At 42.0% G+C, this 26470-nt stretch overlaps 1 protein-coding gene across 1 annotated transcript in view; it reads left to right on the top strand.

Moving 5' to 3' along the window:
• Window positions 1–20635, top strand: part of LOC138739717 (zinc finger protein 229-like) — a 35123-nt gene extending 14488 nt beyond the window's left edge. The window contains exon 2 of the mRNA XM_069892318.1: window positions 10124–20635. Coding sequence (XP_069748419.1) covers window positions 10306–11865 — 1560 coding nt within the window. The 5' untranslated portion in view covers window positions 10124–10305 and the 3' untranslated portion in view covers window positions 11866–20635. The remainder of the gene's footprint in view (window positions 1–10123) is intronic.
• Window positions 20636–26470: the final 5835 nt, after the last annotated feature.

The raw sequence follows: 26470 nt of genomic DNA, 5'->3' as shown, positions 1-26470 counted from the left end.
GAATCCACTCGCAAGCGTCAACTGATTTTGCAGTGACCGCTATTTCCCCCCACCCATCCCCCCCCAGAAAAGATTTCACTTTTCATATGTCACAAAGGTCACTCTTTTAATTCCCTCCTTATTCTCTCTATTCCATTACCTTCCCTTATTAATTCTTGTCTATACTATATATATTTTCCTCTAAGTACAGATACATTCACGTATGCACATTGTCTCTATTCACTCTTATACCTCTTTACCCGCATACATATCAATCGTGATCATTTTTACTCTCATTACCCGTCTTCATCCCTCAGTCTATTTTTGTAATTGTTCTGCAAATTTTTGTGCTTCTTCTGGATCTGAGAATAGTCTGTTTTGTTGTCCTGGAATAAATATTTTCAATACCGCTGGATGCTTTAGTATAAATTTATACCCTTTCTTTCATAAAATCGCCTTTGCTGTATTGAACTCTTTTCTCTTCTTTAGGAGTTCAAAACTTATATCTGGATAAATTAAGATTTTTTGCCCTTTGTACTCCAGTGGCTTGTTGCCCTCTCTTACTTTTTCCATTGTCTTCTCCAGTACCTTTTCTCTTGTAGTATATCTTAGGAATTTTACTACAATAGATCTTGGTTTTTGTTGTGGTTGTGGTTTAGAGGCCAATGCTCTATGTGCCCTTTCTATTTCCATTTCTTGCTGTAGTTCTGGACATCCTAGGGTCTTACGGATCCACTCTTTTATAAACTCCCTCATATTCTTGCCTTCTTCATCTTCTTTAAGGCCCACTATCTTTATGTTATTTCTTCTGTTATAATTTTCCATTATATCTATTTTCTGAGCTAACAGTTCTTGTGTCTCTATAACTTTTTTATTAGATTCCTCTAATTTCTTTTTTAAGTCTTCTACCTCCATTTCTACTGCTGCTTCCCGCTCTTCCATCTTGTCCATTTTCTTTCCCATTTCTGTTAAGGTCATATCTATTTTATTCATTTTCTCTTCTGTGTTGTTTATTCTTTTTCTTAAATCATTAAATTCCTGTGTTTGCCATTCTTTAAATGACTCCATGTATCCTTTAATAAGAGAAAGTATATCCTTTATTTTGCCTTTCCTTTCTTCTTCTATTTCACTGTGCTCTTCCTCTTCTTCTTCTTCTTCTTCCTCTGGGTTGGCCATCTGTTGTTTCTTTGTTGCCCTTTCCTTCTCTTCTTTCTTGTTTTCATTGTCTTCTGTGTTCTACTCTTGCTGCAGGTGTTCTGCAGCTGTCGTTGCCAGCTGTGGAGATCGACTCCCCAGCTGGTCCCCCCTCCCGTCGGTGTGTTTTTTTTCATGCGCATCGCAAGAGTCTGTATAAATATTAAGTGATATTCTCTTTCCTTTTATGCAGGGCCTAGTAAGGGCAAACAATTCGGTGGTTGATCTGGAGATGGGTCCGAGAGAATGACAGGTTTCTGAAGTCGAGCACTGGTGGAAGGTGGGCAGGCAGTGGGTGCGATGACATCATAAAGGGAGATCACGTACTTTAGTTGAAGTTTGTGTCTCCTTTTGAAGGCGGTTTAGATGGAACGTTTTCTAGACTGCTCTGCATTGTGGGTAAAAATGCTGACATCTTCTCTCTGGCTTTGTACCAGGTTAAGAATTCTGCTTCTATTATCTCTTCTCTTTGGCTTGGCTTCGCGGACGAAGATTTATGGAGGGGGTAAAAAGTCCACGTCAGCTGCAGGCTCGTTTGTGGCTGACCAGTCCGATGCGGGACAGGCAGACACGATTGCAGCGGTTGCAAGGGAAAATTGGTTGGTTGGGGTTGGGTGTTGGGTTTTTCCTCCTTTGCCTTTTGTCAGTGAGGTGGGCTCTGCGGTCTTCTTCAAAGGAGGCTGCTGCCCGCCAAACTGTGAGGCGCCAAGATGCACGGTTTGAGGCGTTATCAGCCCACTGGCGGTGGTCAATGTGGCAGGCACCAAGAGATTTCTTTAGGCAGTCCTTGTACCTTTTCTTTGGTGCACCTCTATTATATGTTGAAGGTAAAACACAAAAATCTGCAAATACCGTGGATGGAGTAAAAACACAATGATGGAGTAATGTTCACTGTTTGACCTGCTGAGGTTCTCCAATATTGTGTTTTTACTCTATTTTATGTTGTCGCTTCTCCCCTTGATGTACGTTGCCCTAACCTGTGGATTCCGGTTCTTTTGGTGGATCACACAAAATGACTATACCCAAACTTTTGTCCTGGTCAGACTCTTTTATTCTGCAGAATTGTGAGTTATTTGCACAAGGCCTCACAATGATGCTCTCTCTATAAAGGCTAGCTAGCAGAGAGACTGACCTCGTGTTTCACAGATTGCCTTTTTTTAGTTTACATATAGGTCAGGTTACATTTGGCTCAATCTAAAGTTCACACAATACATTCTTACCCAATGCAATTGCCACTAAGTACAAATTCCATTACTACAGATGATTGACAGCCTCTTATCAGACCTGCTCATTGATTGGTTCAGAGTAAATTCCTATAGTAAGTCGTCGTGGTAATTGGTCCTTTTGAATTTCCATGCCCGCCTTACTAGAATACTGCAAAACCTAGCTACATTATCACTAGCTGTTAACCCTTTCTTTCTCATTCCCCCTTTTGTGATTTCGTCACAACTCCCTAAGCAGTCGTGATGGTTTATAAGTGGCATATCCCAACAAAGGGGACATTGTACACTCGTCCCTACCCTCCATCGGCTACTTTCTCATTGCCTGTTTCCCATACTCATCTATATTCCCCAGTCTCCAACACTTTCTATCTCCTCCCACTGCTCATTCTCCGCCTTTTCCGATTCCATCTTTTGCAGCATCATAATGGCGGCTGGGCTTACCCAAGTCAAAAAAACTCTCTTAATGTCAAAAAGAGTAAAAAGAATAATCTTTCACTTGGATGAATTCTTCTCCATATATCGACTAACCCCATGTATTTCATTAAACCTATTTCTATTTTCGCTACTTTGTTTTTAACCATATAACCACTTAGAGCACAGAACAGGCCAATTCGGCCTTACTAGTCCATTCCGTAACAAATCCCCACCCTCCTAGTCCCATACCCCTCCAGTCTTCTCCTCTCCATGTAACTATCCAGTCTTTCCTTAAATGTAACCAATGATCCCACCTCAACCACGTCTGCCGGAAGCTCATTTCACATCCCTACCACCCTTTGCGTAAAGAAATTTCCCTTCATGTTCCCCTTATAATTTTCACCCTTCAATCTTAAACCATGCCCTCTAGTTTGAATCTCCCCAACTCTTAATTGAAAAAGCCTATCCACATTTACTCTGTCTGTCCCTTTTAAAATCTTAAACACCTCTATCAAGTCCCCCCTCAATCTTCTTTGCTCCAGAGAAAAAAGCCCTAGTCTGCACAACCTTTCCCTGTAACTCAAACCTTGAAATCCCCTGATCTATCTAATTTAGGGTCTAAAGTAAAATTAAAATCTCCCCCAATATGATTTTTCCCATAGCATTTTATAATTGCATAAAAATATCTTGTACAAATTTATCATCATCTACATTAGGTGCATATACATTCATTAAGATCCATTTTTCCGAATAAATCTGGCAATTTACCATAACATCTAATATTTTCACTGGTAAATTTTTATTTATCAATATTGTTGTACTTCTTGCATTTTAATTAAATGAAGATGCTATTACAGTTCCTACCCAATCTCTTTTTAATTTTCCATGTTCTTTTTCTGTCAAATGTGAGAACCCTCCCACCAAAGGTGTACATTATTAATGATATGTCCTTATAACCCTAATCTATGAGTTGCGGTCAAAACCACACCAGCACTCATGACTCCTTAGAAGTTGGTCCTTTACTCCCGACTAACTCTCTCGAATTACTGTAGTCTCTTGTATTAGATCTATACAGTCTTTTCCAATTACAAATGTTTACTTATTTATAGATCCTTCAGGTTAAAAACCTTCCTCCCTAATATTATCTGTTTTTAAAAAATCTTTTGTTTTTAATATTTGCTCTTTCCCTCTCTATATTATCAGCTATAATCATTCTGTATTATCGTATCAAACATCTCTCACTTCTCGCCTCTCTCAGGCAATGAATCTGCAAACACCTTTGCCTCATTGGGTTCCGAAAAAATCTACTTTTCCCTTCTGGAACAAAGACTTCCAATCCTGCCAGATACCTTAGGACAAAAGTGTAACCTTTCTTCCATAACACATTTTTAACAGCATTGAATTATTTTTCTCAACAAATCAAAACTTATATCAGGGTAAAAGAAGATCTTATTTCCATTATAAATTAATGGTGATGGTCTTTCTTTCACTTGTTTCATCGCCAGTTCTAAGATCTTTTCTCTCACTTCATAGAGAAGCAATTTGACCAATATCGGATGTGAACTTTGATCTGGTTGAGGCTTCGGTTGTAATGCTCTACGAGCTCTTTCAATCTCAATATCTTGAAATTCAGTTATCCTCCAAAGATTGCAGAATCCAACATTGCAAAAGCTTCTTCATATCTTGAACTTTTTCGTCTTCTTTAAGTCCGACAATTTTTATATTATTTCTTCTAAAATTTCAATTTTTTGAGTTAGTTGATCTTTTGCTGCAGCCACTTCAGCTTGAATTCTTTTAATCTTTTCTTTAACACTTTGAATTTCAAATACATTTCCTTTAATTTTTTTCTTTCACAACTTCAAATTTCTTATCCACTTGTTGCATCATTCTTTCCACCTTCTTTGTAAAATTCTTATTTTAAACTATACTCGCCTTACTCTTTTTAACTTTTACTGTTAATTGCACCAAAGATTTCTGAAAAGTTTCCATGTATTTCTTCATTTCAGCTGTATTTATATGTCTCTTTCATTTTTTTCTGACTTTTTAGCCATAGCTGCCTGTTCTAGATGTAATTCCTGTTCTATTTGGTCTTCATCCTTGATCACAGGAGCTGGAGGCTTCTTGGGCTTTTTTTTAATTGCCTCCATTCTTTTGTGCTCTGAGCATGCACAACTCCTCACGCACGTGCAGAGTCACTTCTCCCATGGAAGGCGGCCTTTTTGGGGGAGACTTTGTATAGCAGTGTCCAAGGTCTCCCCAGCTCCAGGTTTTTCAACATGGATCCAGGATCCTTCTTCAAGGAAGGCCTCTCTTTATCTGTCTCTTTTTCTTGTTCAATTTCTTGTGATCTTACAGCTGCTTTGTCTTTCTTTGGTGACATTTTGTACAGTTTACTAGATATTCCAAAAACTTTTCCTTTTTTACCTACAACCTTTATTAACTCTTTTTTTAAAACTTTATCAGAGAGAGAAGGGATTTGCAGACTAACCCTATGTTGTTATGTGGCACGCCACCCCCCCCCCACCCCTCCACCCCTTACCTTGTTGAATATTCTTCCTATAATTTGGTGACCAGAACTGCACACAGTACTCTAAATTTGGCTTCACTGATGCCTTGAACAGTCTCAACATCACTTCCCAACTCATTGATTTCTAAAGGTCAGCATACTAAAAGCCATCTTCACTACCCTATCCACATGAGATTCTCCCTTCAGGGAACAATGCACCGTTATTCCTAGATTTTCTGCTCCACTCCATTCCTCAATCCCCTCCCATTCACCACGTACGTCCTGTCCTGATTATTCCTACCAAAATGAAGCACTTCGCACTTCTCAGTATTAAACTCCATCTGCCATCTTTCAGCCCACTTTTCTAAGCAGTCCAAATCCCTCTCCAATCTTTGAAAACCTTCATTATCCACAATTCCACCTATTTTAGTATCTTCTGAATATTTAATAATCCAATTTACCACCCCATCATCCAGATCATTAATGTAAATGACAAACAACAATGGACCCAATACAGATCCCTTGTCACCAGCTTCCAACCTGACAAACAGTTAACCACAACAACTCTGGCATCTCCCTTCCAGCCACTGTTGAATCTATTTGACTATCTCAAAGTTAATACCTAGTGCTTGAACCTTCCTAACTAATTTTCTATGCGGAACCTTACCAAAGGCCTTCCTAAAGTCCATATAGACAACATCCACTGCGCTACCCTCATCAACATTCCTAGTCACCTCTTCAAAAAATTCAACAAGATCGGTCAAACATGACCTTCCATGTACAAATCCGTGGTGAGTGTTCCTGATCGGACCCTATCTCTCCAGATACTTGTATGTACTTTCTCTAAGAACTCTTTCCATTAATTTACCTACCTCAGACGTCAAACGTACAGGTCAATAATTGCGAGGCTTGCTCCTCGAACCCTTTTTAAACAATGGAACCACATGTGCAACTCGCCATTCCTTTGGTTTATACCCATCTCTAATGACATTTGAAAAATCACAGGTCAGAGCCTCTGCTATTTCCTCACTAACTTCTGTATTGGAGGATTTAAACCATGTTTTTTGCTCCTGCAAGGCTGAGACTCAGTAATCCGCTTGAGACTTAGCAGACATAAGCTAAATTCCACCATGGGGCCCAGAGATGCAGTTATCTGACAAAAAGACATCTGTGTACCAAGAACATTTAATCTTCTTGCTTGTTTTGGTCACAGTCTTTCAGGCAGAGACCTAACCTTGACGCAAAATAAACCATTGTATTCAAAATTATAAGCTAGAAAGTTGTGTTATTCGATAGAAGCCTAGGCATGCTCGCTTGCTCGCTTATCTTTCTTTTTGTGCTGGGAATAGGTGCTTGGGTAAGCAGTTTTTGGGTAATATAAGCCATGGTCCCGCTGCTGAAGTTTGAGACTCTCCGAGAGGTGGCAACATCTCTCAGCAAGAAGAAGAACTCCAAGAGTCCAGCCAACGTCCCGGTCAGGGAAGGTGGAGAAGCTGCTACCGGCGCCCTGACAACCTACTACAAGTGTGCGGTCGTTGCCTTGCCTCGGCAGTTGGGACCAGTCCAGGCGTTGATAAGTATAATTGGGAAGGGCTTGCATATTGTAGTTTGATATCAGCTTTAGAATTTGTAATAAAGATTTGTATAAACTTGTGCTCTCGGCGTGTGTGTCTATTTTCTTTCGGTAGCTCAAACACTGTGACCAATCTAAAACGAACAAAGTGAGAGGTACAAGTTTACCCAGGACAATTGGGGTAGTCAGCAGGATTGGTCTCGAGATGTTTCGCTGAAAGAAAGAGGTGAGCACTGAGCAGTTCTTGATTCTGGGATGGACATCCAAAGATGATGGGTTTGGCATGTTGGCCAATACCCTGTCTTTGTTGGGACCACCCATTAGTTGGGATGAGAAGTTAGATCCATCAACTGCATCTCTGGGAGAGCAGGTTGCCACTCTCCTTCGAGAAAGTAAATTTCCTGTTAAAAAGGGGATGCTGATGGACGGTTTTGGGATGCTGATGGACGGTTTTTGGCTGCTGGCCACAGCCTTACGCCGTGCCGTTCAGTGTGAAGCAGAATTAGTTCAGTGAGAAGTAGAATCCCAGCACAAGAGAGAGCAACTGGAGGTACAAGTTTACCCAGGACAACTTCTTTCAAGGTCCTGGGGAAAATCCCGTTGGGACCTGGAGACTTATCCACCTTAATATGCTTCAAAAGCTCCTGTACTTTCTCTTTCTTAATCACTACAGTTTCCATAATTACCCTCTTTGCTTCCTTTACCCTGAACAATTCAATATCCTTCTTAGTGAATACCAAAGAAAAGAACTTGTGGATAATTAAGGTTTTCAAAGATTGCAGAGGGATTTGGACTGCTTAGAAATTGTTCAAGATCTTCCCCATTTCCTTTGACTCACTCTGATTCTCTAAGGGACCAATTTTATCCCCCACTCTCCTTTTGCTATTAACATATTTATAGAAACTTTTTGCATTTATTTTCACCCTGCTTGCTATAGCCACCTCGTATCTTTTAGCAATTCTAATTTCTTTCGTAAGATTCTTTTACATTCAATGTATTCTCCGAATATCTCCTTTTTTCCTTGTTTCTTATATTTATTGTAGGTCTCCCTCTTTTTTCGAACTAAGTTTCCAATATCCCGTGAAAACCATGGCTCTTTTAAACTTCTGACCCTGCCTTTCAACCTAACAGGAACATTATGATTTTATACCCTAAAATCTCACCTTTAAAAGACCTTCATTTCTCTCCTACATCCTGCCCATAAAACAAATTGTCCCAATCCATTCCTCTTAAATCCTTTGAAAATCTCAACCCTAGCCCCTGACCTATCCCTTTCCATAATTACATTGAAGCTAATGGTACCATGATCACTGGATCCAAAGTGCTCCCCAACACATACCTCTGTCACCTGACCTACTTCATTCTCTAACAGTAGATCTAACACTACCCCTTCTTTAGTTGGTACCTCTACGTATTGCTTTAAAAAACTATCCTGCACACATTTTACAAACTCGAACCCATCCAGCCCTTTCACAGATTGGGATTCCCAATCTATATTTGAAAATTAAAATCTCCCACAATCACAACCTTGTGCTTATAACAAATATCTGTTATCTCCCTACAAATTTGTTCCTCTAGTTCTCTCTCCTCACTAGATAGTCTATAATACACCCCTATAAATGTAACTACCCCTTTCCCATTCCTCCATTCCATCCAAATAGCCTCCTTGGACGAGCCCTCTAATCTATCCTGCCGAAGCACCGCTGTAATATTTTCTCTGACAAGCAATGGTACACCACCCCCTTTTGCCCTTCTGATTCTATCACACCTAAAGTAACGAAATCCAGGAATATTTAGCTGTCAATCACATCCTTCCTGTAACGATGTTTCACTAATGACTACCACATCATATTGCCAAGTGTTTATCCACACCCTCAGCTCATCCACCTTTCTTACAAAGCTCCTAGCATTAAAATATATGCATTTCAGAGATTTCCCACTTCTTACTATGTTTCTCCCTACCTTTATCAATTATATTCTTTTTCTATCATCTCCCCTCCATCTTTGTACAGAGCATCTCCCTTCTCTATCACCTGCCTTTCCATCCTCTGCTAACTTTCTCTATTTGCACTCTAACCTTCTCCTTGCTGTTCGCTTCCATTTGGTTCCCTCTCCTCAACCATTCTAGTTTAATGTCTCCTGACTACCCTTAGGCAAATGCCCCCGCCAGGATCCTGGTCCCTCTGGGATTCAAGTGCAAACCATTTTTTCTATACAGGTCACACCTTCTTCAAAAATGGTCCAAGTGATCCAGAAACTTGAATCCCTGCCCCTTGCTCCACACCTTCAGCTATGCATTCATCCTCCACCTCATTCTATTCCTGCCCTCACTGTCGCATGGCACAGCCAGTAATCCCGAGATTACTCCTTTTGCGGTCCTTCTTTTCAACCCCCTACCTAATTCCTTGTACTCACTTTTCAGGACCTCTTCTTTATTTCTCCCTATGTCATTGGTACCTACATTTACCACAACCTCTTATCTCCCTCCCAAGATATCTGGGATATCTTGGACATGAGCAGCAACATCCTGGACCCTGGCACCAGGGAGGTAAACAACCATCCTGTTCTCCTTACTATGTCCACATAATCCCCTATCTGTCCTCCTAACTTTGAGTCCCCTCTTCCTTTCCCTACCCTTGTGAGCCACAGGGGCCGACCGAGTGCCAGAGGTACAGCCACTATTGCTTTCCCCAGGTAGGCTGTCCCCCCTGCAGTACTCAGTATTATTGAGGGTTACAGCCACAGGGGTCCTCCCTAGCACTTTACTCTTCTTCTTCCCTCCCCTAACTATGACTCACTTGTCTGTCCCCCCTCCCGTGGACCTGGTGTGACCACCTGGCTGTAACTCCTGTCTGTGACATCCTCACTTTCCCTGACCAGAGCGAGGTCATCGAGCTGCAGCTCCAGTTCCCTAACAGTTCCTGAGAAGCCGGAGCTCAGCACACCTGCCTCAGATATGGACATCCGGGAGGCCAGAAGACACCAGAACCTCCCACATCTAACACTGAGAACAGCAAACTGCTTTCACACTCATCCTTTCTCTTCAAATGTAGTGGAGAGAAAAAAGTAAAGAAACAAATATTATTTTATTTTCATAGTAATGTTGTAAGATTGTTTATAATATGCATGTTTGCTCTGATGCTGCTACAAAGCATTGAATTTTGTGACAATAAATCCTGATCCTGATGCAGAGAATGCCTGGCTCCCTCTCACTCCAACATCTTCTTTTCACAGGGTTAAGAAAGTGGTGCGTTTCCAGGCAAGAAGCTTCAGACAGCGTCACGTTATGGTCTGACACTCTGACTGGATTCCTCGTAATATCAGGCAGCTTTTTCACTGGATACGGAGCTCAGTAATTTCAAGGATAAATGAAACACCGCTGAGTGTGTGAACTGGACTTCAGCCGATTGGCCGACATGGAGGGTCAGGTGACCAGTGATCCGGCAGATAAAATACTCCAGAGTGAAGCGTGCAGTGAGGCAGGGGTTTCTGTGGACTTGCTGGAATCACATCCCTGCGCTCATCCTGGGGAGAGACCGTTTGCCTGTTCTGAGTGTGGGGAGGGATTCACCAGCTCTGACACACTGCAGCAACACCAGTGTGTCCCCACTAGGGGGAGATCATTCCCCTGCTCTGACTGTGGGAAGAGCTTTCAAACCTCCAAGGAGCTGGAGGAGCACGGGTGTGTTCCCCCTGGGGAGGGTCCGTTCACCTGCCGTGCATGTGGGAAGGGGTTCACCCAGTCCTCCAGCCTCCTGCAGCACCAGAACACTCACTCTGGGGAGAGAGGCTTTAAGTGTAGTGTGTGCGAGAAGGGGTTTTCTCGATCATCCGACCTGCTGAGGCACCAGAGAAATCACACTGGGGAGAAACCGTTCACCTGCTCCCTGTGCGGGAAGGGGTTCTCCCAGTCCTCCAGCCTGCGGGTACACCAGAGAGTTCACACTGGGGAGAAACCGTTCACCTGCTCCTTGTGTGGGAAGGGGTTCTCTCAGTCCTCCAACCTGCAGGTACACCAGAGAGTTCACACTGGGGAGAAACCATTCACCTGCTCCCTGTGTGGGGTCGGATATACTTACTCCTCCCAACTGCAGATACACCAGCGGGTTCACACTGGGGAGAGACCGTTCACTTGCTCCCTGTGTGGGATTGGATTCGCTAGATCCTCCAACCTGCAGATACACCAGCGGGTTCACACTGGGGAAAGACCGTTCACCTGCTCCCTGTGTGGGCTTGGATTCACTCAGTCCTCTACCCTGCTGGGGCACCAGAGAATTCACACCAGGGAGAAACCTTTTACCTGCTCCCTGTGTGGGAGAGGGTTCTCTCACTCGTCCATCCTGCTGAGGCATCAAAGAGTTCACACTGGGGAGAGACCGTTCTCTTGCAGCAAGTGTGGAAAGGGATTCGCCGATTCCTCCTCTCTGGAGGGCCACCGAAGAATTCACACTGGGGAAAGACCATTCACCTGCTCAGTGTGTGGGATCGGATTCATCCGGTCCTCGTACCTTCTGAGACATCAGAGAGTTCACACCGGGGAGAAACCGTTCACCTGCTCCCTGTGTGGGAAGGGGTTCTCTCATTCCTCCAACCTGCTGAGGCACCAGAGAGGTCATACTGGGGAGAAACCATTCTCTTGCAACACATGTGGGAAGGGATTCGCCCAGTCCTCCTCTCTGGAGGGCCACCGAAGAATTCACACCGGGGAGAGACCATTCACCTGCTCAGTGTGTGGGATTGGATTCATCCGGTCCTCGTACCTTCTGAGGCACCAGAGAGTTCACACCGGGGAGAAACCGTTCTGTTGCAGTGAGTGCGGGAAGGGATTCGCCCGGTCCTCCTCTCTGGAGGGCCACCGAAGAATTCACACTGGGGAGAGACCATTCACCTGCTCAGTGTGTGGGATCGGATTCACCCGATCCTCGTACCTGCTGAGGCACCAGAGAATTCACACTGGGGAGAAACTATTCACCTGATCTCTGTGTGGGAAGGGGATCTTTCAGACCTCCGGCCTGTGAGTACACCAGCGGATTCATACCGGGGAGAGACCATTCACCTGCTCCCTTTGTGGGATTGGATTCAGTCAGTCCTCTGGCCTGTGGGCATATCAGCGAGTTCACACTGGGCAGAAACTCTTCACCTACTCTCTGGGTGGGAAGAGGTTCTGTTGTTCTTCCAGCATGTGAGTACACCAGTGGGTACACACTGGGGAGAAACCATTCAGCTACTACCTATGCAGGAAGGGGTTCATTCAGCTCTCCAGCTTGCAAGCACACCAGCAGGTTCACACTGGGGAGAAACCTTTCACTTGCTTGCTGAGGGGGATTGAATTAGCTGGATCCTCCAACCTGCTGAGGCATTAGAGAGTTCACACCCATAAATAACTTGTCACTTCTCCCTGTGCAGGAAGGGGTTCTCTCAGCAGGGAGACCATGGGTTCACACTGGGGAGAATCCGGTCATCTGCTCCCTGTATGGGATTGGTTTCACTCAGTCCTCTATCATGCTAAAGCCATCTGAGCGTTCACACAGGGGAATTCACTCAGCTCTCTAGTCTGGGTTGTTGACATGCGGAGAGACTGCGTTTAACACGGACAGCATCTTTCCTCTCTGGTGAAAGTGTCATACGTTAAAGGGTGTGTGTCTAAGGTTAGGGGGAAGGGAGGAAGATTAAGGAATATGGGGCAAATATTTTACCAAGCGAGTGGTGAGTGCCTGGAACGTGTGAAGAGGTGAAGTTGGGTTTTGACAGATCCATGAATACGAAGGGAATCCTGTTCAGTACAGACACATGAACCAAAGAGTCATTGTTTCAGAGGTTTCACGATTGTTGATGGGGATTTTCCCTGCAGCCTGAGCTCCTCCCCATCTCACTCTCCCCACTCTATTATTTGGGCTTCTGCCCTCTCCCTGCTATTCTGAGTGTGGGGATCCTGCCATCTATCACCTTCCATGGATGCTCCCTGACCTGCTGAATTGCTCCAGCATTTTGTGCATTGCTGCTGAGGTGACTGTGGGGGTGACCTCTGACCCCAGTGCCTGTGTGACTAGATTTTGTGACAGGATCATAAACCAGCCAGGAGATGTCAGCATCGTTCACTGCTGGACAAGATTTTGCTGTGAAAGTTCCCTTTGGTGTTTGAAATTGATGAAGTTTGAAACTTGACGCTGCAACCTCTGGATTTTCCGGTGATGAGGGTGTACAGATGCTGGGTCTAACGCAGGGCACAAGAGCTGTAGAAACTCAGAAGGTCACACAGCATCCACAGGAAGCAAAAGGCAGTCAACATTTCATGCCTGAGCCCTTCCCCAGGAGGGCTGGAAATGAAGTGAGCAGGACAGGCTAGCTAGCTTAGTGGTTAGAGGACAGGTCTTATAAACCAGGGGCCATGAGTTCCTGATGCCTCATTTCTGTGAGGGGTGCTTGACAAAGTGGCGACTTTCTTTCAGCAGACTAAAGAACTTCATGTATGTTTCTTCTAAATGTAGTATTACCTGACAATAATGGAACCATTACCATTTAATTAGTAAGTGGTTGTAGGTGGATACAGATGGGTGGGGGGGGGGGGGGGAGAGAAAGAAGCTGAGAAGTGACATGGAGAGGGCAGAGGGTTTCTCTGACAGGAGGAGGGGAGTTGGAGAAAAGGCAGCAGATAAGGGAATGGCACTCGGAAAAGGGTGTGAATGGTAATTGGAAGTCAATGTTCATGCTGCCTAGTTAGAGACTGAGGATGGAATATAAGGTCCCTCCAGTTTGTGGGTGGTGTCGACGATTGGGACCCAGATTGTTGTACCGGTGGTGATTTTCCTTGCAGTTCCAGCTCTCCATGTGTTTGTATAATCCCCGGAAGGCCTGTTGCATCTGTTTTAAAAGGCAGCAATGGGCAACTAAATGGAAAATAAGGAAAGGGAAGAAGATTATAAAGGTAAATTAGCACAAAATATCAAAACAGATAGCAAAAAAATTATAAATATATAAAACAGAAGAGAATGACGAGTCAATCTAGGTCCCTTGCATTGAACAGATATTTTGTGTCAATCTTCATGGTGGAAGACACATCCAGCATGTGAAAGGGTCATAGGATGCAAAGGGAGGTGAGGGCCTCAATAAAATAATTGTTACAAAAGAGAGTGATGAGCAAACTAATGGGACTAGAAGTGGGCAAGTCTGGTCCTGATGGGATGCATCCCAGGGAACTGAGGGAAATGGCAGGAGTTATAGTCAATGCGTTTCTCGTCATTTATCAAAATTCTTTGGATTCTGGGTAGGTCCCAGCAGAATGGAAGACAGCAAATGTCACACTACTTTTTATAAAGGGATGTAGGCTGAAGATGGGTAACTGTCGGCCAGTTATCTTGACGTCTGAAGTCGGGAAAATCCTTGAAGCTGTCATTAAGGATGAAATAGTGAGACATTTTGAATGAGGGGGTTTCATCAGGCAGACCCAGCATGGTTTCAGAAAGGCCAGGTCTTGTTTGACAAACTTGCTGAAGTTCTTTGAGGAGATAATGGGTGTGGTAGATAGAGGGGGACAGGTTGATGTATATTTGGATTTCCAGAAGGAGTTTGATAAGGTGCCACACAAGAGACTTATCAATAAGATAACAGATGAATGGAGTCAGGGGAAGTCTATTGGCATGGAGTGAGGATTGGTTCACTGACAGAAGGCAGAGAGTCAGGATGTATGGGTGTTTTTCTGATTAGCAGACAGGGGTAAGTGGAGTGCAGCAGGGGTCAATACTGGGCCTGCAGCTGTTCATCATTTACACTAATGATTTGGAAGAGGAGACAGAGGGTCATGTAGCCATGTTTGCAGATGATACTAAATTGAGTGGAAAAGCAAATTGTACAGAGGATGTGGAGAGGCTGCAGAAGGATCTAGTTAAGTTAGGTGAGTGGGTAAAGGTCTGGCAGATGGAGGACAACGTTAGTAGATGTGAGGTCATCCACTTTGGCAGGAAAAATAGCAGATTATTTAAATGGTGAAAGACTGCAGCATGGTGTCATGCAGAAGGACTGGGGAGGGCTCGTGCATGAATTGCAAAAGGTTGGGTTGCAGGTACCACAGGTTATTAAAAAGGCAAATGGAATGTTGGCCTTCATCGCTAGAGAAATTGAATTCAAGAGCAGGGAGGTCATGCTACAACTGTACAAGGTATTGGTGAGGTTGAACCTGGAGAACTGTGTGCAGTTCTGGTCTCCATACTTGAGGAAGGATATACTGGCCTTGGTGGCAGTCCAGAGGAGGTTCACCAGGTTGATCCTGGAGATGAGGGGGTTGACCTACAAGGAGAGACTAAATCACCTGGGATTATACTCACTCGAATTCAGAAAAATGAGAGGAGATCTTATAGAAATTATGAAAGGCATTGATAAGATAGAGGCAGGAAATTTGTTTTCACTGGTAGGTGTGACCAGAACAGGGTGAAGATTCAGGGGAGTACATTTAAGATGGAGATGAGGAAAACCTCTCCCAGAAAGTTGTGAATCTGGAATTCTCTGCCCAGGGAAGCAGTTGAGGTGACTTCATTAAACATATTTAAGATTCAGTTACATTTTTACATATAAAAGGGATTTGGGGAAAAGGCAGGTAGGTGGAGTTCAGTCAATGATCAGATGGGCAGGATTGCTAATTCCCCTTATGTTTTTATGTTCATCAGATTTTTAATTTAAACTGTATTAGATCTCCTGGGCTGGCTGGTATGGATGAACATTGAATAAAAATGGCTGCGACCAGAAGATTTTGGCCTCATTCTTGACTTCCAAAACACCTTCTGGGTGACATTATCTCCAGTCTCAACAGCATATCGCTGCCTGAATTTGCTGTAAAACACTTCAACCTGTGCCACCATGATGCTGTTATTTAGTGACCAGTGGGCTAATCCCACAGTGATTTATATCCCCTTATTATTCCTCATCTCTACCCAAATCATTCAACATTGTGCTCCTCAGAAACTATCATCTCCCACTGTCACCCTATTCTCATCCTTAATCAATGGGGCTTCCCCACCCTCCATCTCCAACATTCACTTCCCCACAAACTAAATCATCTCCCAAGGTCACCCTGATCTCCTAAATCAACAGGGCTTCCCCATATCCAACACTCATCTCTCCACACAAACTAGATAATCTCCCCTAAATCGACAGGGCTTCCCTACCTCCCTCATCTCCCCACAAACTAGATCATCTCCCCCTGAATCAACAGGGCTTACCCCCCCCCCCCCCAATATCTTCCTGCCTATCCATAAGAATTCCCTTAATGGGGGCATGGCAAGATGGCATAGGAAGAGGACATGAGGAGACACTGACATAACTATAAATATTTTGAGCAGTAATTTAATATCTGAGGATCTTGGAAATGAAAAAAGGAAAAAAGCAGCTTATAAAAAATTAGTTTTTAAGCCTGTGAAAAGTGCAGAAGAAAGGCCTACCTTACAGAAGGAACCTTGGGAGCAGTTGGAGATGGATCTGAAACCTCAATGTGGAAGTCGGGATCAGCTGGAAGAAACGTTGGAGTCTTTATGCATCAGGAAACACAAGATGGCACTGACATCCTTGGTCTGGTGGCAGGCCAGGAGGAGCATGAGCGTGGGGTTCGACGCGCACCAGGTTTGACTGAGGACCGCGGGGCAGGCGCTGGAGTGTGATTGGAAGTTCACGCATGCACGAGATTCTGGATCAGGCCTGAACTGGGCAGTGTGCTGTTGAATGTGAGCAGGGATGCGACTTGCTGAAAGCGAGGGTAAGACTTTGGAGATGGCACTGGAAATCCAGCCCTAAGATGACTGGGCCACAGAGATTCTGGATCAGGCCTGAACTGCGGGGGGACCCGACACATCAATCCGGCGAGGTCGGAGCGGTGTGGCAGTGTGTCCAAACCCACAGTAGGGCTGTCAGGTATGAGGTGGAAGAAGAAGAGGAAGATGAATACAACCCAGAAGCTTTAGAAGAAGAAGAATTGTTACTTTCTGCAGCTAGACTCATTGAAGGTAGGCCTAGGCCTAAGGCTTTAGGAAAACCTACTTCTCCAATTAAAGTTGTTGTTTCACCAAAGACATCTTCCCCAGTCTTAAAGGCCCCTGTAGCAGGGATGGAAGTTAATCTTATATTTGAAGAACTTATCAAACAAAATGAAAATATGTCTTGTATGACTCAAGGCTTTGAAACTTTAAATGATCAATTTTCTGGTATGAAGGAATAAATGGCTGGTATATATGTAGAAATTACATCTGTTAAAGTTGATGTTAATAAGTGTTTAACAGCAGTGGACTGCACAAGATAAATTTAAGAAGATAGAAGAAGCTTTTATGACTCTAAGTACCGTGTGGACCATTATGTGGAGAGAATGGACCATATTGAGGATTAGTTTACAGGCTGGGATGTTCAGAAGAGAGATCTGCTGCAAAAAATTGATTCGTTGGAAAATCAAAGTCGTCGTAATAATATTAGGATAGTTGGTCTGCCGGAAGATATTGAAGGTTCAGATCCTGTTAGATTTTTTTCGGAAATGGATTCCAGAAATGTTGGGAGTTGAATTTTTTTTCTGGACAGACTGGAATTAGATCAAGCTCATAAAGTGTTAAGGAGAAAACCTTTTCTGGATCAATTGCTGAGAGCGGTTCTTTTCAGATGTTTGCAATATCAGGATAGAGAAATGATTATGCAGTTCAGAAAGCTCACCTTGATCAAAGGCCCTATGATGATTCAGGGCAATAGGATCTTTTTTTTTATGCTGATTTAAGTCAGGAGATTATTAAGAGATGGAAAAAGTTTAATCTGGTCAAAGCAGTGCTGTGGAAGCAAGGGTATAAGTTTACTTTTTGGTATCTGGTGGCATTTAAGGTGTTTTGTGTGCCAAATCAGTCTCAATTTTTTGAGAATCCTTATGGTGCATTAACTTTTGTTAATTCCTTACCAGATTTGAAGAAATCGGTGGGGAAAATGTTTGAGATTAAGATTAGGAATGGGAAAAAGAAGTTGGAATCAGAATCGCTGATTGATGTTGAAGATGAAGCTTGATGTAGCGTGGAATCATTGGGATGAATAAAAGGGACTTGTGTATTTTAATGTTCGGTTTGGGGGGAGGGGTTGATTCTGCTCCTTTTAAACTCAATTGCCACTTGCGGTATTGACTGCACCTGGTTAACAGAGGGAGGTCCTACTTTTGTAGTAGTACATTTTAAAAATTGTTTTAGAAGGTTTTTTTTATTGTTTGAAAGGTTTTTTAAGGGTTTTTATATATCTAACTAATTGCTGTGTGAAGGGTCAATCTCAATATATAAAGAAAATGAAGGTTGATACTGCTTTTTTGCAAGAGACTCATTTGACTGAGAAAGAACATATGAAATTGAAAAGAGATTGGGTAGGACATGTTTTTGCATCTTCATTTAATTCTAAATCTAGAGGTATTGCTATTTTAAACCATAAGAAGATACAATTTCAGTTGGAATCATTCTCTGGCATATCGGGTAGAGTGCTTGTGGTGAAATTTTTGATGAATATTTATGCACCCAATGAAGATGATGAAGAATTCATCTCTGAAACTTTTTAAAATTTAGGTCAAGCTAATGGAAATATTTTGGTTAGTGGTAATTCTAATTGTGTGTTGGATCCATTATTGGATAAATCTCCAAAAACTGCTAAACGGATGTTAGATGTTATGAAAGATTTGAAAGTGGTGGAAATTTGGAGGAACTTAAATCTGACAGAAAAAGACTTCTTTTTATTCACCCAGACGTGATTCTTTTTCTAGAATTGACTTTTTCTTAGATTCAGTATAGTTGCAGGGTAGATTTATATATGCGGAGTATAAGAGTAGGATTTTGTTAAATACATGTTCGGGTCTGGATAATGTATAGACCCTTTATCAATGGAGGTTTAATGGGATGTTTCTGAAACAATTATATAGCAATAAGTTATATTAAAGATCATATTCAGTCTTATTTGCAAAAGAATACAAATTCAGTACAAAGTAAATTTGTTTTGTGGGATGCGTTAAAAGCTTATTTAAGAGGTCTGATGATCAGTTATTCCGCAAGAATTAAGAAACAACACTTGGCAGAGAATCAAAATTTGGAGAAGTAGATAACTATTAGAGAAAAGGAATTACAGCGAAACTTGACTGAGGATAAAAAGGCTTTTTGACTAAGTTGAAATTACATTATAATACAATGCAAACATATGAATATGAAAAATTAATACAGAGATCCAAGCAGCATTATTATGAGTTAGGAGAACGAGCACACAAGGTTTTAGTTTGGCAATTAAAGAATGAACAGGCATCGAGGACAATAAATGCTATAAGAAATAATACAGGAGTTATTTTAAACCTCACAAAATTAATGATGACTTTCACTCATTTTAAAAACCCAACACCCAACCCCAACCAACCAATTTTCCCCTGCAACCGCTGCAACCGTGTCTGCCTGTCCCGCATCGGACTTGTCAGCCACAATCGAGCCTGCAACTGACGTGGACTTTTACCCCCTCCATAAATCTTCGTCCGCGAAGCCAAGCCAAAGATATGCTTCTGAAGTAAGTCAGGATGAGGAACATTTTTAGCTGCTTTGGACGATCAAGATAGGTTAGAATTGGAAGTTCCTTTTACTGATTTAGAAATTAAAGAAGCTATATTGAATATGCCAAATGGAAAATCGCCTGAAAAAGATGGGTTTATGGTAGAGTTTTATAAAGAATTTTATGTTTTGTCTCCTGTTTTTATGGATGTTCTTAAACAATCTACAGAAGAGCAAGCATTTCCAGAAACCTTTTCTCGAGCTATAATTATAGTTATTCCAAATAAAGAGATCTGATGAAAGTTGCATCATATCATCCAAAATCTTTATTAAATGTAGATTATAAGATAGTAGCTAAGGTATTGTCAAACAGACTTGCGAATTATTTACTGTGTTTAATACATGTTGATCAAGCAGGTTTCATTAAGAACAAATTTTCTTTCGATAATATTGTTAGATTGTTGACGTTGATTAATGTGTCAAGACATTGTTTGAATCAGTCATTGATAGTAGCATTAGATGCGGAAAAGGCACTTGATCGAGTTGAATGATATTTTGTATTTAAAGTACTTGAAAGATTTCAGTTTCAACCTTTTTTTTATTGGTTGGGTTAAAGCTTTGTATAAAAATCCTACAGCTAGGGTGATGAATGGGCAAATCTTGGATACGTTTAATTTAACACATTCTACTAGGCAAGGTTGTCTTTCGTCACCAGCCTTGTTTGCATTGGTAATAGAACCATTAGCCCAAGCTATAAGACAAAATGATAAAATTAGTGGGATTAAAAAAAAATGAAGAGGAATACAAGATTAATTTGTTTGCAGGTGATGTATTAATATATTTAACAAATCCTCAACAATCGTTACCATATCTGCAAAACTGTTTGGTACAATATGGAGAAATGTCTGGTTATAATGTTAATTTAGATAAGAGTGAAATATTACCAATTACAGAGGAAGATTATCCCATAAATATTTGTGTATAATGCATGTTTCATGTATTATGCGACCCTTCCACCATTTTTTAGGGGAAAAGGGAGAAAAATTTTAACCCTGTGTATAATACGACCCACTCCCCTTGCCTGCCCGATTCGTACTGCCATATCCCCCACTCGCCCGCCCGAGTTGGGCTGATGTGTCACTCTCCTCCCTTGCCCACCTGATTTGCGCTGTTGTCTCTCTCCCCCTCACCCGCTCAAGTCGTGCTGGCATCTCTCTCCCCCCTCACCTGCCTGAGTCATGCTGCTGTCTCTCCCCCCCCCCCCCCCCCCCGAAACTAGGCAGCTGCTGATGGTCTTACCTATTGTTAAACCTGGCAGAAAAAAATTTAAATAATAACTTTCTGTATAATGCGACCGCCCCCTACTTTGAGCTCGAATTCAGTGCCAAATTTTTCACATTCTACACGAATACTTACGGTGTATGACTTGTAAACAGATTACACAGTTTAGATGGGCTAAGAAAATTAAATATTTTGGGGTAATGGTTTATGCGGATTATGCTTATGCTGTGCACAGAATTTAACATGTATAAAGTTCACCAGGCTTTGGTGCTCAAAAGATAAATGTTTACCATTCAGGAGAATGGCATTTGCAGAGAGAGGTTTGTTATTCCAGGATTTCCACAACTGAGGTACCATCATTAGTCACCTCAAGCTCTCGCTGATTAAACTAGCCCCATCAGGATTTTCCAGATGGTAACCTCTTTCTGTAGGCTACCACTACAGAGTTCCATTTATTCCTCTTATTCTAAGAGAAACATCAGACAGATAGCGCTTCCAGCCATCCACTGCTTTGGAACTTTCTGTTTCCAATCAGCTCTTCCTGGCTTGGTTCAACCGTGACTGTTCAGTGTCACACCCACTAGTTGAGAGGGCTTGTTTTCTCCTCCTCTCCCTCTCTTTATTTCATCTGAACTGCCAGAGAGGCCATGTGACTCTCTCACTTGCAAAACCCCCACCTTCTTCAGCGAACAACAGGAGTTCTTCTCCTTGGTCAAGATGTTGTCTTAGATCAACAAAACCCAGGACCGACTTTTCTGTGCACTCTGTCAAAACCCTTGAAAAGAGCTTCCAACAGCCAGAGGGTCTCTAGTCCATTCATTTTATGACATCAGTTCAATTAGCACCTACTTGCGAAATGTGCATCACATTCTCCAGAGATCCTGCAATGTTATTGAATATGAATCCTTCAGATTTTCAAATAAGATCTGTTTTAAAATGTGTGTATATATGTAACCTAGTAATCTTACCAAAATCCCAAATATTTATAATCCATTACAGTAGCGAGAAAATGTATAGCTGTTACATGGAAAAACAGCGCAGAGTTGAATAGACAAAGATGGCATAGTGAATTACAATCGTGATTTTATTAGGAAAAAATAACTTATAATTTGCAAAATAATTACTTTTTTTGTTAAAATGTGGAGCTTATATTTAGAACATATGGCCATAGATCTTAAGTAAATGATATGTACAGAGTTGGCACACCAAACAGTTAATATTAAATACCCGGATAAAAACAATTTAAGGCTCTGAGGGAGGGGGGTGGGTTGGGAGGGGATAGTTTAGATGAGGGGAGTGGGGAAAGGAAGTTTTGTTTTCTTTTGTATGTAATATTCCTTTTTTGTTATGTTTATAGAACCTTCCTGAGCGGTAATCATTTCCCTTCAGGCGCTAAAGCCTGGTGAACTTTATAAATATTCAATTCTGTGCAGTCTAAGAATTGCCTGCAACCAGTTGTAATGGAGGATTTAGACCAACTTATGCAAGAAGGGATGCAGTTGATAGGAAGACATTATCTAAATTTACACTATGGGGCCCAGGGATGCATATGAATCAGTAGATATTATCCAACTTCCACCATGAGGCCAAGAGATGCAGTTGTCTTTTGTTGGTCGCAGACTGTCAGGAGACCTTGAAGAAAATTAAATCATGTGTTCAAAGAGATAAGATCTGAAGTAAACAACTGTTGGGTAATATAAGCCATGGTCCCACTGCTGAAGTTGGAGACTCTCCAAGAGGTGGCAACATTTCTCAGCAAGAAGAAGAACTTCAAGATTCCAAACCAACGTCCCGGTCCGGGGAGGTGGAGAAGCTGCTATCGGCACCCAGACAACCTACTACAAGTGTGCAGTCCTTGCCTCGCTTCAGCAGTTGGGACCAGTCCAGGTGTTGATAAGTATAATTGGGAAGGGCTTGCATATTGTATTCAGCTTTAGATTTATTAATAAAGCCTTGTATAAACTGAACTGCTCTCAGTGTGTGTGTCTATTTTCTTTCAGTAGCTCAAACATTGTGACCAATCTAAAATGAACAAAATGAGAGGTATAAGTTTACCCAAGACACCAGTGAACTTGGAGGAATGAGAAGTGAGATTGGACTTTGAACCAAAGAACTTTTCTGAACTTACACACACATTACATACATGTGCACTTAGAATTAGAAGGGGGTTAAGTTAGGGTAGTTAAGTTAATAGTGATATGTTAAAGTGTGATTCTGATTTCATGTTTAAGGATAATTAAAAGCAACTTTTGTTTAAGTAACTATTTGTCTTGGTGAATATCTATTGCTGCTGGGTTTTGGGGTCCTTTGGGCTTGTAACATTTTTGGGGATTTGTTGTTTGCTGGATACCCACAACTGATTTATTTTAATCAGCCACTTCAGTGTCTTGCTGAAGAAACTTGCCCCATCAGGATTCTCCAGATGATAACCTCATTCTTTCAGGTCACCAAGAGAATTCTTTTTTGTTTTTCTTGCATCAAGTGAAATATTAGGCAGGCAGTCCTCTCCTCTTGCATAAACCACAAGGGCTTTGACCAGGCTGAACTAAGCACTCACAACCCAGCTTCTAAATGGGGTTTTTCCACAAGCTTTCCAGCTTGTCCTGTTTCAGTCCCAGCTACTGCTGCTGACAATAGCACTACAAAACTGATCTCTCTGAGAAAAAAATGTTCAACTCTCTCTGCTTGCAAAATCCACATGACCCTCTTAGAACAGCAAACTGCACTCCAGAGAGCCTGCAGTTCCTCCAATCTCTTTCATCTGTTGCTTTTCAAAACAACAATCTATTAGTGAAGTCTCTTGGACACTCCCCAAAGTTTTTGCAAAAGCCCCCAGGAGCCACCCTGTCTGGCTTCAGCAGAGCTCCAGCATTTTAAATGAGATCTGTTTTGAAGTGTTTGTTAGTGTGACCTACACTAAAAAACCAGCCCCAATTTATCTCATTTTTGGAGGAATAACCAAAATAGGATGTATACAGTGAAGGGGAGGGCATTGAGAAATGCAGAGGAACAGAGGGATCTTGGAATAATGGGTCAGCATTCCTTGAAGGTGGATTCTCAAGTCGATAGGGTGGTGAAGAAGGCTTTTGGTTTGCTGGCCTGTATAAATCATAGCATAGAATATAGGAGCTGGGGTTGATGTTGAGACTGTTTAAGGCCTTGGTGAGGCCAAGTTTGGAGTATTGTGTGCAGTTCTGGTCTCCAAATTATAGGAGGGATCTAAATAAGATTGAGAGGGTGCAAAGAAGGTATACAAAAATGTTGCCTGGATTGCAGTATCTTGAATATGGAGAAAGATTGAGTAGTCTGGGACTTTATTCATTGGAGCGTAGAAGGTTGAGGGGGGATTTGATAGAGGTATTTAAAATTATGAAAGGAATAGATAGAGTTGATGTGACTAGGCTCTTTCCCCTGAGGGTAGGGAAGATTGGAACAAGGGGTTATAAATTAAGGGTTAGGGGGCAAAACTTTAGGTGTAATATAAGAGGATGCTTCTTCACTCAGAGAGTGGTGGCTGAGTGGAATGAACTTCCGGAAGAGGTAGTTTCAGGGTCAATTCTGTCATTTAAGAGGCTAGATGAGTACATGGATGATAGGGGGTTGGAGGGTTATGGGCATGGGAGTGGGTAGGCAGAACTAGTGGAGTTTCACATAAAACGGTGCTGACTGGAAGGGCTGATATGACCTGTTTCCGTACTGTAAATTGTTGTATGGTTATAAAACATATATAAAATCAATACAAACACAATATAATCTGTCACACCTTACAGTCAATGGGACTGGGTCGAATAATAGTTTCACCACAGAATAAATGGGCCAAATGACCTGGACTTTCACTGGTCACCATCACATCAGAGAAAATTTGACCAGCTGAAAGAAATAATTTGAAGAGAAGTGGAGTTGAGATTTAAAAAAACTCTCACTCTGCAAGTAGATGCATCCTAACAGCATCAGTACAAGAAGAAAAACAAATAGCTTTTGGCTCAAAAACACTAACAACAGCAGAGACTAGATATTCCAATACTGAGAGAAAACTATTGGTGGTCGTATACAGATGCGAGAAGTTTCACAAGTTTCTGTATGGAAGAAAGTGTATCATGGAAAATGATCATCGCCCACTGGAACATATCCAGAGAAAGACCCTAAACAAGGCACCAGTTCGACTGCAGAGATTACTACTACGACTTAAAATACATACCAGGCAAAGAGATGGTGCTTGCTGAAACCTTGTCACAACTTTTCCAGAATGGAAAATATGAAATGGAAGACGTGGGGATCAAGAGACATGATCTCGTCAGTGTGACCAGTAATAAACTAAGCCAGATCAGAGAAAGGACGATGTTTTGGAAATGCTTTCTCAACAAGTCATACAAGGATGGCCAGAGCAGATAAAGCAGATACAGCCTTCAAGACATCAGTATAGGTCTATGAGAGGCAACATATCGTTGGAGAATGGTGTTCTGCTGGCTGGATCAAGACTGATTATACCTGAAACAATGCAGGAAGAGATTCTCCAGAAAATACATGAAGGTCACATAGGAATGGAGAAATGCAAACTCAGAATGAAGTCAGCCATGTACTGGACTGGTATATATGACATCAAAAATATGGTGGCTACATGTCAAATATGCCAAAAGTACAGAAACACACAACAAAAAGAGGAAATGATTTCCACAAAAGTACCTGGCAGGCCATGGCACACAGTGGGAGCAGACTTGTTCACCAAGAATCAAGAGTGGTATTTAATAGTAGCCTGTTCCATTCATCAAAAGAATGTCAAGTATCACATCAGAAATGAGAGCACTGCTTGCTGAACAAGGAATACCCGAGCAAGTAATGTGTGACAATGGAACACGGTTCACGTAACAAGAATTCCAAAGACAAGTGCAAACTGTGAAACACACATTAGTTAAGTGTCGCAAAACAAAAGAAGACCCATATCTGACTCTTCATTACGAGAAACACCTTTAAGGGCTGACATGAAGTCCCTGGCAGAACTTCTAAATGGCAGGAGATATAAAACAACTCTGTCAAGCAAAATACACCTTCCAGAAGACCAGGAGGAAACCAAAAGAAGACTGGCTGTCACACAAGATGAAGGACGCCAGCATTATAACAAACATTGCCAGAACTCTTCAGAGGGCAGCATGTGCATATTCAAGAGCTGATGTTGAAAATATGGACCCGAGCAAAAGTCTTCAGTGAAGCTGAGAAACCAAGATCAGACATTGTCAAGACAGACTCTGGCAAACAGCTGAAGAGGAATAGAATTCACATCCTGTCAACACAAGGTGTGATGAAGCAGAAAGCTTCAATACCAGCAAAGCCTGCAACACCAATATCAAGTGAAGAGACCACAACCATTAACACTGAAACATCTACACAGCAATTGTCAGGTGAAGCACAACAAGCTTCACATCACCTACATGTGTACCAGCAACACAGAGCCCGATGGTTGCAGCCAAATCCACCAGATGGTGAAGTATCAGTTCACGCAGACACACACACACAGTGCAATATCGATACAAACTATTTAAAAATAGTTTTGTGTAAATAAACAAGTGTACAAGTTCAGTTACTTAAGTTGCACTGGAAAGAAAGGTAAAGAAAAGTTTTTCTTTAACTTGAGAAGGATAGATGTTATATAGTCAGGTTAATGTGAACTATTTTGTAACTGCATAAGAATACACCTTTTTACTGTAGTAACTATAATGCACCACTCTGTGTGTGTGTGTGTGTGTGTGTGTGTGTGTGTGTGTGTGTACGCGCGGGTGTGTGAGAGAGA

The sequence above is a fragment of the Narcine bancroftii genome, chromosome 7, assembly GCF_036971445.1.
Source record: "Narcine bancroftii isolate sNarBan1 chromosome 7, sNarBan1.hap1, whole genome shotgun sequence".
NCBI classification, from domain to species: Eukaryota; Metazoa; Chordata; class Chondrichthyes; order Torpediniformes; family Narcinidae; genus Narcine; species Narcine bancroftii.
This window is presented reverse-complemented; position numbering and strand designations above follow the sequence as displayed.